General features: G+C 47.1%; 1 protein-coding gene across 3 annotated transcripts in view; it reads left to right on the top strand.

Annotated features, from left to right (window-relative positions):
• LOC144610469 (tetraspanin-15-like) overlaps window positions 1-17,980 on the top strand; it is a 171,923-nt gene that overhangs the window by 84,395 nt on the left and 69,548 nt on the right. For all 3 annotated transcript variants that reach the window (XM_078429204.1, XM_078429205.1, XM_078429203.1), the window contains 2 exons: window positions 5,837-5,911; window positions 7,640-7,735. In XM_078429204.1, the coding sequence (XP_078285330.1) occupies window positions 5,837-5,911; window positions 7,640-7,735 (171 nt within the window). The remainder of the gene's footprint in view (window positions 1-5,836; window positions 5,912-7,639; window positions 7,736-17,980) is intronic.

Genomic DNA, 17,980 nt, shown 5'->3' with positions numbered 1-17,980 from the left:
CAAATACTGATATAACCTGCTTTTGCAATTGATGTCTCTGTCACAGCGTTTCAGACTTTTTAAACAGCCTCCTCAATTTCTACTGCCCCTTCCACAGTGTTACAATAGACAATAGACAATAGAGAATAGGGGCAGGAGGAGGCCATTCAGCCCTTCGAGCCAGCACCGCCATTCAATGCGATCATGGCTGATCGCTCTCAATCAGTACCCCGTTCCTGCCTTCTCCCCATACCCCCTCACTCCGCTATACTTAAGAGCTCTATCCAGCTCTCTCTTGAAAGCATCCAACGAACTGGCCTCCACTGCCTTCTGAGGCAGAGAATTCCACACCTTCACCACTCTCTGACTGAAAAAGTTCTTCCTCACCTCCGTTCTAAATGGCCTACCCCTTATTCTTAAACTGTTCACCCTGAAGGCTTTCGGCTCTTCTACGCACTTTGAAGAATGACCCCATTCGGATTGCAGTTACTCTGCCCAATTGAACCCATCTCTGAGCTCACCTTCCCCCCCAAAATTTGTATCCACACTTGTTTTGTCCGCTACATTTCCGGCTGCTGTATCATTTTCAAGCTTTGAAATTGGACCGTGCGTACTTGAGTCCAGATCATTAATACATAATAAGCAAGAGAAGTGCTTCTATTTCCCAGTCCGTGATGAGATGCATTGTATTCCTCCTTCCAGTCGGAAAAAATATTAATTCCCTGCATCTCCCCAGGCTAATTTCACATCTGTGGAACTGTAAACCTCTTGGTGTCATGGTCTTTCATTTTGTGAGCATTTTTAAATAACTTTTTTGAAGTCCGTGCACACAACATGAGCTGTGCCTTCCCTCCCCACCATCTTCATTATCTTACTAAAACACTCAGTCAAATTAGTCAAACACCATTTGCCTTTAACAAATCCATATCGGTCGTCCACCCCATCCTTCCTTCTTTGTAACAATTGACAAATGTGCTCTCTTAAAGACAGCACCATCCCGAGCCCATGGCCAGATAGTTTAGTTTGGTTTCTTATTATTGTCACGTGTACCGAAGTAGAGTGCAAGGTTTTTTTGTTGCGTTCTATCCAGTCAGCGGAAAGACTGTGCAAGATCGATCTGCCGCTTTTCCCAACACAAGGATAGAGTCCCCCTTGTCCTCACCTTCCAGCCATCGTATAGAACAAATTATCTTCCAACATTTCCGCCACCTCCAACGGCATCCCACCACTGGCCACATCTTCCCATCTCCACCCCGTTCTGCATTCCGCAGAGACCGTTCTCTCTGAAACTCCCTGGTCTGCTCGTCCCTTCCCACCCAAATCACCCCCTCCCCAGGTATTTCCCCCTGCAACCGCAGGAGATGCAACACCTGTCCCTTTACCCCCCCCCCCCCCCCTCGACTCCATCCAAGGACCCAAACAGTCCTTCCAGGTGAGGCAGAGGTTCACCTGCACCTCCTCCAACCTCATCTACTGTATCCGCTGTTCCAGCTGTCAACTTCTCTACATCGGCGAGACCAAACGCAGGCTCGGCGATCGTTTCGCTGAACACCTCTGCTCAGTCCGTCTCAACCAACCTGATCTCCTGGTGGCTCAGCACTTCAACTCCCACTCCCATTCCCAATCTGACCTTTCTGTCTTGGGCCTCCTCCATTGTCAGAGTGAGGCCCAGCGCAAATTGGAGGAACAACACCTCATATTTCGCTTGGGTAGTTTACACCCCAGCGGTATGAACATTGACTTCAGGTAGCCCCTGCTTCCCCTCTCTATCCCCTCCCCCTTCCCAGTTCTCCTACTAGGCTTCCTGTCTCCGACTACATCCTATCTTTGTCTCGCCCCCTCCCCTGACATCAGTCTGCAGAAGGGTCTCGACCCGAAACGTCACCCATTCCTTCTCTCCCGAGATGCTGCCTGACCCGCTGAGTTACTCCAGCATTTTGTGTCTACCTTCGATTTAAACCAGCATCTGCAGGGTTTTTTTCACCCTACAATCAATACAGGTTATTGGTCAGAAAGAAGAGGTTAACTGACTCTCTTGTCTCCTATAAATTATTCCAACATCACCCATTTTAAGATTTTATTACAGCCGCTAATCAGAGGATCATGTTTCTGAGCAACCGAAACTCGTAGTCAATGGGGATCAGGCGGGACAGATTTGAGAACAGCTTATTCCACATTGTTACCAAACACTTGAATGCTGGAGATGAAAGTATTCCCGATCTTCCAACCTACCTCATTGCGGCCCATGCAATTTTTCTATCGGCATTTTCTAGCTCTATCAATATATTCTGCACTCAGTTTATTTTCTATTGTGCACTAATGGCTGTACTTGTGTATGGTTTGAGTAGGAAGGAACTACAGTGCAGATGCTGGTTTACACCGAAGATAGACGCAAAATGCTGGAGTAACTCAGCGGGACAGGCAGCAACTCTGGAGAGACGGAATGGATAACGTTTCAGGTTGAGACGTCACCCATTCCTTCTATCCAAAGATGCAGCCTGTCCCGCTGAGTTACTCCAGCATTTTGTGTCTATCATTGACCTTTATTTAAATTTATGCAGTGGACAATTTACCAATGGCCACTCAGTTGAAAAATGGGAAATGTTATTCCAAGAAATTTGGACAGGTACGTGGACAGGGTAGGACAGGTTTAGAGGGATATGGGCCAAATGCAGGCAGGTGGAACTCGTGTAAATGGGGCATGTTGGTTGGCGTGGGCAAGTTCCATGCTGTATAGAGGGATATGGGCCAAATGCAGGCAGGTGGAACTCGTGTAAATGGGGCATGTTGGTTGGCGTGGGCAAGTTCCATGCTGTATGACTGCGATTCTCTGACTGTAAATTTACATCAGTGCCTGAGAGCTGGTTGTGTTTTTCACTGTAAAAATTGCATTACAGAAATGGCAAGATGAATAGTTCGAAAAGGGAAGGCTGCTTATTATTATAGCTCATGTCAATTCCTGTTCCTGAAACAGTTTGTTACCATGCATTGGGACCTGTGTGCAGCATCTAATGTGCCTAGTAGGCATTGCACAGATTCCCAGCCATAACCCTGGTGCACATTTCTCACTAATCCTTACAGTGTGCCCACTCTGTGATATCCCTGGTGTACACATCACAGTGATACATACCAAACCAGATCCTTCAGTAATAACCTCAGTGTGCATCGTACAGTGATATAGTCGTGATGTGTATCCCCTGGTAATATTCTCCGTAAATATTGCACTGAAATATCCCAGTCCTGCATCACGACTGGGATATTTGCAATTCATTCAGTAATGTCCCCGGTGTGCAGCCATCAGTAAGAGTGGCCCAGCTGGTAGAGCTGCTGCCTCACAGCGCCAGAGACCCAGGTTCGATCCTGACCTCGGGTGCAGTCTGTGCAGTGGAGTTTGCACCTTTTACCCCCGTGACCGTGTGGGTTTTCTCCGGGTGCTCCGGTTTCCTCCCACACTCCATATGCGTACAGGGTTGTAGGTTGACACAAAATGCTGGAGTAATTCAGCGGGACGGGCAGCATCTCTGGAGAGAAGGAACGAGTGACGTTTCGGGTCGAGACCCTTCTTCAGACCTTTTTCGTCGGGTTCAGACAGGTTTGTAGGTTAATTGGCTTCGGTAAAATTGTAAATTGTCTCTCGTGTACAGTATATGTAGGGTAGTGTTGATGTGCGGGGATCGCTGGTCGGCCTGGACTTGGTGTAAAAAGAGTTTCACTGTGAAGTTGTACACGTTACAAATAACACACTGATAGCCTACCGAGCATGACTCAGAGCAGAAGAGTCATGTGCCTGATCCTTGCTCATCCCCACTCACTCCCAGCAGCAGAACAAGTTCTGCCCCGAGAGATTTTAAAGTTAGATTGTTTCTCATGCTGAGAGAGTGTGCTACAATGATGGGCACCTTGCCTTTCAACCACCTAATTACCATTGTTTCATGTGATACCATTTCTCACGTTGTCCATGGCAGGGGTATGACTGATGTTTCATGATGAATATTTATCACTTAGGTTTTTCCTTGTGCATTGTGGGATCAGAACTTCATGTTTCTCTGGCACTAAAGTTGTCATTTTGTCTGTCGTCTGCACCCGTTCCTTCGTTAGAACGAATCAAAGGCCCAAAACTCTTGACAGGAAAATATGCGTATGAAATGTGTTATTTATTTCTTCCCATCCTTTCCTCTCACTCTACCTCCCAACTGGCACAACGAGACTCAACCCCGGCTGAGAGTTTACTTTTGAGACCGCAAGGGATAGGCCCTTCACCCCACCAAGTCAATGCCAACCAAAGATACTAGAGGATCAAGATGCACCACTCCGTCGAAATCACCTATACTGAAGTGTGTACGCAAAGGAGCCATTTTAGTAGGCAAAACCCGCCGTCCGTTATGCCTCTCGCAGTGTAATCAGTGTTTTGGGGGGATTATGTGTGATGATACCATAAAAATGCAGAATATATCTCATCTATCAATTCACAGATTGTTGTTATTTTTCTTTTAAAATGTTTCTGCAAGTTTCTGCCTACTAAAATGGCGCCGTGACGTACTACGGTTTTTAGGGTCGAGTGGTCTATCTTGCTCTGCTCCATTATCTTTGATGCCAACCATCGATCACCTGTTCACACCAGTTCAATGTTATCCCATTTTCCCTCCGACTCCCTGCACACTGAGGGCAATTTACAGAGGCCAATCAACAAACAACCCCGCACGTCTTTGTGATGTGGGAGAAAATCCATATGGTCTCACGGAGAACATGCGAACTCCACATAGACAGCAACCAAGGTCAGGATCGAACCTGGGTCTCCAGCGGCTCTGAGGCAGCAGTTCTACCAGGTGAACCACATTAGTATTGACCGAGTTTCTCCCCTTGCTTCTTCCTCTCACTCTTCCTCTCTTTCCTTTTGCTTTCCATCTCCCACTTTTCATCTTGTCCTTTAAACTTCTCCTGCATTTACCTTTCACCCTCAATGTTGCCCTTTCTCATTTTTCCTCTCCTCTTTTTCCTCTTTTTCTTCCTCTTCGCAAAGATCCTACAAACGCCTCAGGAGATAAAGAGCAATTCTCTTCATTAACTCTGCACCTGGTCTATGTAAGATTGGCCTGATGAAGGGCCTCGACCCGAAACGTCACCCATTCCTCCTCTCCAGGGATGCTGCCTGTCCCGCTAAGCTACTCCAGCTTTTTGTGTCTATCTTTGGTTTAAACCAGCATCTGCTGTTCCTTCCTACACAGGTCAATAACCACGATGGGCTGGGCAATGTCCACCACCTCAGGCAGCCTGCTTCGTTCTTGGGTGTTGGAGTTACTGATCCAAGCTGTAATGCTTGTTCTCAGAAAGCTACGTGTTCCTCGGAGTGTGGTGTCTATCTTTGGTATAGACCAGCATCTGCAGATCCTTTTTATTACACTAATTTCTTTGTGGTGGGACTGAAAGGTTACCGTTCAACCAAATGATAAGAATTTGCCTCCGGCGTAGTCAGAACTGAACCCAAGTCTCTGGCGCTGTAAGGCAGCAACTCTACCAGTGCACCACAGTGCCGGCTGTGCAGAGACCAACCTCCTCCTGTGTACACCCCTCCTGTGTGTTGCCACCATTGCCGGTCATTCTGTGTGGCCCCAAGCTTGTATTTTCATCCATAAACAGTTTCACCTTTCTATCCCCTTTTCAGGCGGTGCCTAAATCTATGTTTAGTTACCAGTCGTTTAGTCACCTTGGTACGTGAATTGCTCTTTGTTTCTTTGTTGTCACATGTGACGAGATACAGTTCTTCCACTTACCTCTTTGACCAGAGTACTGTCTCCCATTAGGCCCTGTGTCTTGTTAACTCCTAAACTGATCATTTATTTTTGTTTTCCCTCTGCAGTTTAAGTGGACTCTAGTCGTTGTGTTTTTACTGGAGCTGGTTTTCATAATCGTCAGCCTATTATGCCAGAATAAGGTACATTACTTTGATTTATTTTTTTCATTTTTAACCTGCCTACTAATCCAGTTATTTACTCAGATGCTAATTAGTGGTGTATGTGTAATGGCTAAGTGTAAGATTAACGAGGGGAGGCCGCTGTGATACCACCCACCCTCTCCAAACACATTGGAGCAATGGCCAAGAAAGCACAAGGCATAGGACGCTCGGCACGTCCCCAACTCCCCTCACCAACTTCTACAGATGCATTTTACCCCAAGATGCATCACAGCACAGGTTGGGAATGGCTCCATCCAAGGCCGCAAGAAATTGCAGAGAATTGTGGACCATCACACCAACCAACCTCCCTTCCATTGACTCCATCTACACCTCACGCTGCCTCGGCAAGGCCAGGAGCACAATCAAGGTCCAGACTCGCACCGGCCACTCCCTCTTCTCCCCTCTCCCATCAGGCAAGAGGCACAGAAATTTGAAAACGCACCCCTCTAGATTCAGGGACAGTATCTTCCCAGCTGCTATCAGGCAACTGATTTGTCATCTCACCGACTAGAGAGCGGCCCTGACCTCCCATCTACCTCATTGGAGACCCTCGGACTATCTTTAATCAGACTTTACTGGACTTTCAAAGGTTCCAAAGGACTTTTATGTCACATGAACCAATTAAGGTACAGTGATATGCGAATTACCATACAGCCATACGAAAAAAAAGCAACAAGGCACACAACTACATAAATGTCAACATAAACATCCACCACAGCGGATTCCCCACATTCCTCACTGTGATGGAAGGCAAAATAGTCCAATCTTCCTCTTTATTCTCGGGGCGGTCGAACCATCCACCGGGGCGGTCGAAGCTCCTGCGTCGGGGTGATCGAAACTCCCGTGGCTTGGACTTCCCGAAGTCGGTCTCTGACCGGAGACCGCGGGCTCCGTGATGTTAAGTCCGCAGGCACCCGTGGTTGGAGCTCCGAGGTCAACCCCTGCCAAAGGGATCGCGAGCTCCGCGATGGTAAGTCCGCAGGTGACCGCAGTGAAGCCCTCAGAATCGGTCCCCAGCAAAGGCCGCCAACTCCTCGATGTTGGCCCGCAGTGCGGACGGAGATACAATGCGGGAAAAAAATCGTATCTCCTTCGAGATAAGAGATTAGAAAAAGTTTCCCCCAACACCCCACCCTCCACATAAAACAACCAAAAGAACACTTAAAAAAAAAAAAACAGCGCGGAAACAGGCCCTTCGGCCCACCGATTCCGCGCCGCCCAGTGATCCCTGCACACTAACACTACCCTACACCCACTAGGGACAATTTTTAAAAACATTTTACCCAGTCAATTAACCTACAAACCTGTAAGTCTTTGGAGTGTGGGAGGAATCCGAAGATCTCGGAGAAAACCCACGCAGGTCACGGGGAGAACGGACAAACTCCGTACAGACGGCGCCCGGAGTCAGGACTGAACCTGAGTCTCTGGCGCTGCATTCGCTGTAAGGCAGCAACTCTCCCGCTGCGCCACCGTGCCGCCCTTCTGAAGAAGGGTCTCTACCCGAAACATCACCCATTCCTTCTCTCCCGGGATGCTGCCTGACCCGCTGAGTTACTCCAGCATTTGGTGCCTACGTTCGATTTTAACCAGCATCTGCAGTTTTTTTTCCTAGGCGGTATTTTCAGGATTGCTCCTTAGCGGGTCTGAGGAGGGAGTAATCTATGTCCGGAGGGGATTCTGACTCCTTTGAATGCTTCTGTTCCTCAGGTTCTTTTAATGTTTAAAGCGAATGTGCGGGAGGGAATCAAACATTACTATGACGATTTGGATTTCAAAAACATTCTGGACCGGATTCAAGTCAAGGTCAGTCTCGGATGTCGATTGAATCATAAGTTCTGCTGGTTTGTTGCTCGGAGATTGATTTGAAATGCATCTCACCGCTAATGAGATCAGAACTTTGTCCATTCCTTGCTCTGAGGGTTTATTTATTTGCTATTGGTGCTGAATTCCTGGTGGAGGTGGGGTGGGGCCGATCAAGGATCTGAGTTCAAGTCCCACCCCGGAAGCTGAATGTGAATCAGTCGTTAACTTTTAATTCAGCAAAATCCTCAAGTTAACACTTAATGAGAAGACAGGGTGAATTTGGCAGAGTCCTTTGGAGAAAGACGTTTGCTCCCCTTTCTGACCACAGACATGCTGCCTGGTGGCTTAGCAGCGTAGTGGTAGAGTTGCTGCCTTACAGCGCCAGAGACCCGGGTTGGATCCTGACAATGGGTGCTGTCTGTATGAAGTTTGTACGTTCTCCCTGTGACTGCATGGGTTTTCTCCGGGCACTCCGGTTTCCTCCCACACTCTAGAAATGTACATGTTTGTATATTAATTGGCTTCTATAAAATTGTAAATTAAGTTAGTAGGATAGTGCGAGTGTAGACTAGGTGGGCAGAAGGCCATTTCCTCCATCTCCCTCTCTCCCTCTCCCCCCCTCTCCCCTCTACCCCCTCATCCCCTCTACCCCCTCTCCTCCTCACCCGCTCTCTCCCCCTCTCTCCCCTTCACCCCCCTTCACCCGCTCTCTCCCCCTCTCCCCCTCTCTCCCTCTCTCCCCCTCTCTCCCTCTCTCCCCTCTCCCTCTCCCTCTCCCCCGCCCCAGAACCAGGGGCCACAGTTTAAGAATAAGGGGTAGGCCATTTAGAACGGAGATGAGGAAAAACCTTTTCAGTCAGAGAGTTGTGAATCTGCGGAATTCTCTGCCTCAGAAGGCAGTGGAGGCCGATTCTCTGAATGCATTCAAGAGAGAGCTAGATAGAGCTCTTAAGGATAGCGGAGTCAGGGGGTATGGGGAGAAGGCAAGAACGGGGTACTGATTGGGGATGATCAGCCATGATCACATTGAATGGCGGTGCTGGCTCGAAGGGCCGAATGGCCTACTCCTGCACCTATTGTCTATTGTCTATTCTGCTGATGTCAGCGGCGAGACTGATAGCTCGAGCTGACACAATGCTGAATTAGGAGATCTTTCTGGAGTGAAGGGCCAACTACAGCAGGCAAAGATTACCTAAAAATAAACCCTGGCTTGTGTTCAAGAATGACTAAATCTGTCAGCATAAGGACTTCAATCCCATTTGCCTTGAATTAAATGTGATTGAGTCTGGAACTGGATCTCACTCAAGATAGAAACTAGGATCTGCAGATGCTGCTTTAAAAAAAAAAAAGACCCAAGATATAAAGTGCAGACCCGAAACATCACCTATCCAGTTTCTCCAGAGTTGCTCAGTCTGATCCACTGAGTTACTCCAGCACTCTGTGGCCCACTTGGGTTTCATTACGTAGATGATATAAAAGCAGGCAGAGCTTAAACAGAGTAGCCAGCTTGGAGTCTAGAGTCTTGGGTGTTTAACTGCCAGAATGAAGAAGCAAAAAACTGCAGATGATAGTTTATACCAAAGATAGACACAAAATGTTTAGTTTTAGTTTAGAGTTCATATCATATCATATCATATATATACAGCCGGAAACAGGCCTTTTCGGCCCTCCAAGTCCGTGCCGCCCAGTGATCCCCGCGCACATTAACACTATCCTACACCCACTAGGGACAATTTTTACATTTTACCCAGCCAATTAACCTACATACCTGTACGTCTTTGGAGTGTGGGAGGAAACCGAAGATCTCGGAGAAAACCCACGCAGGTCACGGGGAGAACGTACAAACTCCTTACAGTGCAGCACCCGTAGTCAGGATCAAACCTGAGTCTCCGGCGCTGCATTCGCTGTAAAGCAGCAACTCTACCGCTGCGCTACCGTGCCTGCCGTTTAGAGATACAGCGCAGAAACAGGTCCTTCCAGCGATCGCCCCACTCTAACGCTATCCTACACATTTGAAGCAATTTACATTTATACCAAGCCAATTAACCTCCAAACCTGTACGTCTTTGGAGTCTCCAAAGATCTCAGAGAAAACCCATGCGGTCACGGGGAGAATGTACAACAAGCACCGTAGTCAGGATCGAACCCGGGTCTCTGGCGCTGTAAAGCAGTAGCTCTACCGCTGCGCCACCGTGCCACCCATAGCCGTACAGAGGGTCGAGCAGTGGGCTAATCACACAGCGTTGAGGTGTGCCCATGTTGTTGGTCGCGAAGAAGGGTCTCGACCCGAAACATAAGAATAGGGCGTCGGCCATTTAGAATGGAGATGAGGAAAAACTTTTTCACTCAGAGAGTTGTAAATATGTGGAATTCTCTGCCACAGAAGGCAGTGGAGGCCGATTCTCTGGATGCCTTCAAGAGAGAGTTAGATAGAGCTCTTAATGACAGCGGAGTCAGGGGGTATGGGGAGAGGGCAGGCACGGGTTACTGATTGTGAATGATCAGCCATGATCACGGTGAATGGCGGTTCTGGCTCGAAGGGCCGAATGGCCTCCTCCTGCACCTATTGTCTATATCTCCCATTCCTTCTCTCCAGAGATGATGCCTGTCCCGCCGAGTTACTCCAGCATTTTGTGTCTACCTTTGATTCAATCCAGCACCTGCGGTTCCTTGCTACACTAAAAGGACATCAATTTGGATGAAGGCCTCAGTAAGGCTGGCATTTCTGCACTGTGTGCTGCCAGTAGCCATGTATTAGATATAGGAAAATCAATGACAAGTGTTACATGGCCAGATCTTTCACTCAATCATTCCAACAGCAGAGACCCAGGGGTTGCATTACTGATTCAGAACCTGTTACCTGGATATTTATTGCTGAAGGGTTGTGTGTCAGGTGGACTGAATAGAGTGATGGCTTTGTGGCACAGCAGGGAGCCTAGTGGAAACATCGGTGACAGCAGCACCCTAAACCTTTGAGGATTATTTTACCGCTGGTCACGGCCACATCGATCTCTGTATTTGTTGGAAGCCAAGGGAAAGGCAGCAATTGCTTTGATGGATGGTATTGATCAGAAGCCCAGGATTAAATTGCTGTATTTTTAGATGCTGCACTTTCCAATCTTACGACTTTTAATCAGTTCCTTGGTGCAAATTTTTCTATTGCTTGCTGGCGCTTGAAGAATTTATTTATCCCTGAAATGTTACATTTGTCACATTAACTTCAGGAGTCATTGTTGTATATGTTTTCATCTCGTTACTTTTTTTTTTTAACCCATGTTTTCTACCAAATTGGATGACCATACACGTTTCCACAATACATTCCCTCCGCTATTTACTTACCCATTCACTTAACCTGTCTCCGTCTCTTCAGAATCACTCTGCATCTCCCCAAAGCTTCTGCACTTCTCCCCAAATCCCCTTCGCATCCTTTTCAAAGCCTCTCTGTTCTCTGTATAGAATTTGCACATTCACCTGGGTGAAACGTAGAAACATAGAAAACAGGTGCTGTTCGACACATAAGGTGCTGTTCGACACATGACAATAAGGTCTTCCATATTAGAAACATAGAAGATAGGTGCAGGAGGAGGCCATTCGGCCCTTCGAGCCCTTCGAGCCAGCACCGCCATTCATTGTGATCATTGCTGATCATCCACAATCCCTGTACCCAACTTCTTCCCATGTCCCTTGATTCCACTAGCCCCCAGAGCTCTATCTAACTCTCTCTTAAATTCATCGTGATTTGGCCTCCGCTGCCCTCTGTGGCAGAGAACTCGACCAATATTGCCAAGACAATAGACAATAGACAATAGGTGCAGGAGTAGGCCATTCAGCCCTTCGAGCCAGCACCGCCATTCAATGCGATCATGGCTGATCACTCTCAATCAGTACCCCGTTCCTGCCTTCTCCCCATACCCCCTCACTCCGCTATCCTTAAGAGCTCTATCCAGCTCTCTCTTGAAAGCATCCAACGAACTGGCCTCCACTGCCTTCTGAGGCAGAGAATTCCACACCTTCACCACTCTCTGACTGAAAAAGTTCTTCCTCATCTCCGTTCTAAATGGCCGACCCCTTATTCTTAAACTGTGGCCCCTTGTTCTGGACTCCCCCAACATTGGGAACATGTTTCCTGCCTCTAATGTGTCCAATCCCCTAATTATCTTATACGTTTCAATAAGATCCCCCCTCATCCTTCTAAATTCCAGTGTATACAAGCCTAATTTCTCCAGCCTTTCAACATACGACAGTCCCGCCATTCCGGGAATCATCCTAGTGAACCTACGCTGCACGCCCTCAATAGCAAGAATATCCTTCCTCAAATTTGGAGACAGTACTCCAGGTGCGGTCTCACCAGGGCCCGGTACAACTGTAGAGGACCTCTTTGCTCCTATACTCAACTCCTCTTGTTACGAAGGCCAACATTCCATTGGCTTTCTTCACTGCCTGCTGTACCTGCATGCTTCCTTTCAGTGACTGATGCACTGGGACACCCAGATCTCATTGAACATCCCCTCTTCCTAACTTGACACCATTCAGATAATAATCTGCCTTTCTATTCTTACTTCCAAAGTGAATAACCTCACACTTATCTACATTAAACTGCATCTGCCATGTATCCGCCCACTCACACAACCTGTCCAAGTCACCTTGCAGCCTTATTGCATCTTCCTCACAATTCACACTACCCCCCAGCTTAGTATCATCTGCAAATTTGCTAAAGAGCATGGTTTCAGTTTTAGTTTCGTTTATTATTCTCCTTGCAAAGTACCCCAGCATCATTTAGCCTACTTTATTGTCACGTGTACTGATGTACAGTGGAAACAGGCCCTTCGGCCCACCGAGTCCGCACCGACCAGCGACCCCCGCACATTAACACTATCCTACACACTAGGGACGATTTACACTTATACGAAGCAAATTAGCATACAAACCTGTACGTCTTTGGAGTCTGAGAAGAAACCGAAGATCTCGGGGAGAATGTATAAACTCCGTACAGACAGCACCCGTAGTCAGGATCGAACCCGGGTCTCCGGCGCTGCAAGCGCTGTAAGGCAGCAACTCTACCGCTGCGCCACCGTGCTGCCCTAGTCTGTGAAATCCTCGCACTGGAGACCATGTTGGTTTAGATTTAGAGATACAGCGCGGAAACATGGCCTTCGGCCCACCGAGTCCGCGCAGCCCAGTGATCCCCGCACATTAACACTATCCTACACACACTAGGGACAATTTTTTACATATTACCCATTCAATTAACCTACATACCTTGAAGTGAAGTGAAGTGCAGCTTCAATAGGAGGTGGGGAAGTGAATGGACAATTCCATTCTGCGTATCGATGGGCTTCTCAGGCAAGCCGAGCAAATGGTTTCTGTTCCTTGAAGCACATTAGACAATTTGCCCAATGTGAGAGAGTGGACATTTAATCAGCTCCCCAATTAACTGGTGCAGAATGAATGTCAAGTGTGTTTCTCTGCCAAATAACTCACTTGTCACCACACCAGCTGAAAGGACATTTAGGAGCTGTAGTGCAGTGTCTGCCCACAAGATTACAAAGCGACACCCAATTGACTTTGGACGTCACCATTATGTTGCTTTTATTTCACTGTTAAACCAACACTCTTTCAGCTCGAAAGTTTCCTAAGTTGGAAACAATGACAACTTAGCCACAAGATGAAGTGCAGCAAGAGTTCTCTACCTGCATCTCCCAACCCCACGCCCTCCGTCACTCAAAGAAACAAGGATGGTCAAGCCAAGTGAAGTTTATTTGTCACATGCACGTACACGATGTGCAGTGAAATGAAAGTGGCAACGCCTGCGGATTGCGCACAACAAAGAATTACAGTTACAGCATATAAATAAAAGTTAATACAGAGAAGACAGAATTTAGTGTAGGTGCAGGGGTGCAGGGGGACCCGCAGGTGGTGGCGCAAGGGAAACCCCCACCTGCCGGTTCCCCTCTGCCTACCCTACTTTGTGTGGTTTTTTAATGTACACCATCGTCTGTAGTTATTTGTTTAGTTTAGAGATGCAGCGTGGAAACAGGCCCTTCACTTCACCGAGTCCACGCCGACCAGCGAATACCCGTCCCATCCGACACGCTAGGGTCAATTTACGAAAGCCAATTAATCTACAAACCTGCACTTCTTTGGAATGTGGGAGGAAACCGGAGCACCCGGAAAAAACCCACGCGCTCACAGGGAGAACGTACAAATTCAGTACAGACAGCATTCATAGTCAGGATCGAACCCGGGTCTCTAGCACAGTAAGGCAGCAACTCAATAGACAATAGACAATAGGTGCAGGTGGAGGCCATTCGGCCCTTCGAGCCAGCACCGCCATTCAAGGTGATCATGGCTGATCATTCTCAATCAGTACCCCGTTCCTGCCTTCTCCCCATACCCCCTGACTCTGCTATCCTTAAGAGCTCTATCTAGCTCTCTCTTGAATGCATTCAGAGAATTGGCCTCCACTGCCTTCTGAGGCAGAGAGTTCCACAGATTCACAACTCTCTGACTCTACCAGGGCACCACTGTGCCACCCTATGTAAACTATGCTTTCTGCTCCAAAACCACATTAGAGGGATGTTGCAATGGGCTATTACGTCTTGGGATGGGTGATGACATAAATTACAGAGGGAGAGGTGGTTTCTTCAAAGGGGCAGAGGGGAGGGGAGGGTGAGAGAGCGACGCAGCAGGTAGAGCCGCTGCCTCCCAACGCCAGAGATCCAGGTTCAATCCTAACCTAGGGTGCTGTCAATGTGGAGTTTGCATGTTCTCCCCTGCGACAATGTGGTTTCCCTCGGGTGCTCCGATTTCCTCTCACATCCCAAAAATGTGGCGTTTATACAAAAGCCCTCACATGTGTCCAATAGCCAGTGTCGAGGCCTCATGTAAGGAGCTGGAACAGCTTTATTGAAAAAGAGAATTATTAGATTGGGGCAGAAATTGATGCTTTAATTTTCTTTAATGGAATTTCTGTTACATTTACCATATTTTCAGCGATTTCAACCTAAATAATTAATACACATAAAACCACATAAAACTCTGTTCCTGAAGCTTTACTTCACACATTGGAGTTTTTGGACATTGGAGTCAGTATATTAAAATAATGTTATTTGGAAAACAGATGTTGATTAATTGAACATTTGCCATGCTATGTAATTCCACTGAACTGGTAAATGAAAGAAATATCCTATTCATAGGCTTTAAAAACTAATTACTTTTTAAATTAACATTTTTATTGAGTTTTTGTTTCACCGCAGAAAGCCTTGCATGGTTGCTGCTGGGGTTAATGATTCAGCACAAAGGTACTGAGCTACTGGGAGGAAATACGGGCGGCACGGTAGCGCAGCGGTAGAGTTGCTGCTTTACAGCGAATGCAGCGCCGGAGACTCAGGTTCGATCCTGACTACGGGTGCTGCACTGTAAGGAGTTTGTACGTTCTCCCCGTGACCTGCGTGGGTTTTCTCCGAGATCTTCGGTTTCCTCCCACACTCCAAAGACGTACAGGTATGTAGGTTAATTGGCTGGGTAAATGTAAAAATTGTCCCTAGTCGGTGTAGGATAGTGTTAATGTACGGGGATCGCTGGGCGGCACGGACTTGGTGGGCCGAAAAGGCCTGTTTCCGGCTGTATATATATGATATGATATGATATGATAAGCCAGTCAAATTTTAGTTATACAGGAGAAAAATAATAGATGATGTTTCTGGTCGAATCCTGAGAGACTCTCGGTCTGAAGAAGGGTCTCAACCGGAAACATCACCTTTTCCTTCTCTCCAGAGATGCCTCCTGACCAGCAGAGTTACTCCACCATTTTGTGTCTACGCCAACTGTCCCATATTAGCCGTGACATCCAATATTTTGGGCTAAATTGGTTTGTCCCGTACGGGACCGCCCTTGTCCCGTATTAGGCCCGGGGAGGGCACTGTAGGCCCGGACGCTGTAGGCCCCAACACAGTAGGCCCCGACGCTGTAGGTTTATGTCCCGTTACTCTAGGTTTCTGACATTTTAGCTCCGGACAGTCTAGGCCCGGAGGCCCGGGTGCCGTTTCGGGTCGAGACCCTTCTTCAGACTGATGTCAGGGGGGCGGGACAAAGAAAGGATATAGGTGGAGACAGGAAGTCTGAAGAAGGGTCTCGACCCAAAACGTCACCCATTCCTTCTCTCCTGAGATGCTGCCTGACCTGCTGAGTTGCTCCAGCATTTTGTGAATAAATACCTTCGATTTGTAGTTATTTTCTTACAATACTTGCCATCATATCAATACAAAATACCAAAAGGTGAGGACTTGCTTCATCTGCTATCTTTGCAACCTCTTCTGTGTCTCTGTCTTTTGTGACCAAGATTCATTATCCAAAGTGTTGTTCAACTCTGCAAGAGCAAGGACCAGTCAATGATGTGCCTAAACTCACGAAAAAAAAGTTGATCAATATCCAGGGACTGTTTTAGTGGGTTTATAAAAGTTCAATGTCTCAGCTCGGTGATCATCACAGTAACCAAGAGAGATTGCATTCAAAGAGGTATTTAAATTTTTAATGTGATTCATACATCTCCTCCTAAATATATTAAAGGAAACCGAAAATATAATGCAGGATCCAATGTAGATAAATCATGAAAATGAAAAGAGCGAAAATTACAGCATTTGTTTTAGTTGTCAAAATGTGGTAGGACCTCAGACCAACATGACTGGAGATTGGGAGATGGGACTGATTTAGACACAAAATGCTGGAGTAACTCAGCGGGACAGGCAGCATCTCTGGAGAGAATGAATGGGTGACGTTTCGGGTCCCGAAACGTCACCCATTTCTTCTCTCCAGAGATGCTGCCTGTCCCGCTGAGTTACTCCAGCATTTTATGTCTACCGTCGATTTAAACCAGCATCTGCAGTTCTTTCCTGCATAGGTTCTGATCTAGTTAAGTTTGATTCAGTTTATTGTCACGTGTACCGAGGTACAGTGAAAAGCTTTTGTTGCGTGCTATCCAGTCAGCGGAAAGGCAATACGTGACTACAATCGAGCCACCCACAGTTGGTCAAAGTTTTAGCATATTGACCGCTGGAAAGAGGGGCTTTAGGGATGGGGAGGGAATGGAGGAGCTGGGGTCATTTCCATTAGAGAACAAAAGAGGAGGGAATTTATTGGAGGTGCAAAGAGAGTAACTCAGAAGAAACTCTTTCCGGTGACAGACTGAGGGCATGTTGTGTCATGGATGGGAGTTAGAGTCGTAGTTATAGAGTGATACAGTATAGAAACAGGCCCTTTGGCCGAACTTGCCCAACATGTCCCAATTACACTAGTCCCATCTGCCCATGTTTGATCCATACCCCTCCAAACCTGTCCTGTCCATGTACTTGTCTACCTGTTTCTTAGACGTTGGGATAGTCCCTGCCTCCACGACCTCCTCTGGCAGCTCGTTCCGTACACCCACCACCCTTTGTGTGAAAACGTTACCCCTCAGATTCCTATTAAATCTTTTCCCCTTCACCTTAAACCTATGTCCTCTGGTCCTCGATTCACTTTCCCTGGGCAAGAGATTCTGTGCATCTACTTGTTCTATGCCTCTCATGAGTTGATGTGAGAATTTTGTCCACATATTGTGTCTAAAATCCTACCATCTTAGAAGCAATCACACATCAAACGAATGAATTCACTCCCATGACCTTGTACAGATAGTTTTATTCACAAAATGCTGGAGTAACTCAGCAGGTCAGGCAGCATCTCGGGAGAGAAGGAATGGGTGACGTTTCGGGTCGAGATAGTGTTGCTCTGCCCCCCTTACCCAGGAACATGATTGCTATCCGCCTTACAAAGTATCCCAACATAATTTAGTTTAGTTTCGTTTATTTTCACGTGCACCGAGGTAGAGGAAAAGTTTTTTTAGTTGCATGCTATCCAGCAAAGATATTAGAGGAACAAGATAGACCACTCAACCCTAAAAACCATAATACGTCACGGCGCCATTTTAGTAGGCAGAAACTTGCAGAAACATTTGAAAAGAAAAATAACAGAAATTTGATAGACGAGATATATTCAGCATTTTAATGGTATCATCACACATACTGTTCCCCCAAAACACTGATTACACTGCGAGAGGCACAACAGATGGCGGTTTTGCCTACTAAAATGGCGGACGTTACTCTCCTTTGCGTGCTACACTTCAGTGTAGGCGATTTCAACGGAGTGGTCCTCTAGTATCCTTGCTATCCAGTCAGCGGTTTGTACGTTCTCCCCGTGACCTGCGTGGGTTTTC

Source organism: Rhinoraja longicauda, chromosome 36 (genome assembly GCF_053455715.1).
Source record: "Rhinoraja longicauda isolate Sanriku21f chromosome 36, sRhiLon1.1, whole genome shotgun sequence".
Taxonomy (NCBI): Eukaryota; Metazoa; Chordata; class Chondrichthyes; order Rajiformes; family Arhynchobatidae; genus Rhinoraja; species Rhinoraja longicauda.
Note: the sequence above shows the minus strand (reverse complement) of the source record. Positions and strands in the feature narration are given on the sequence as shown.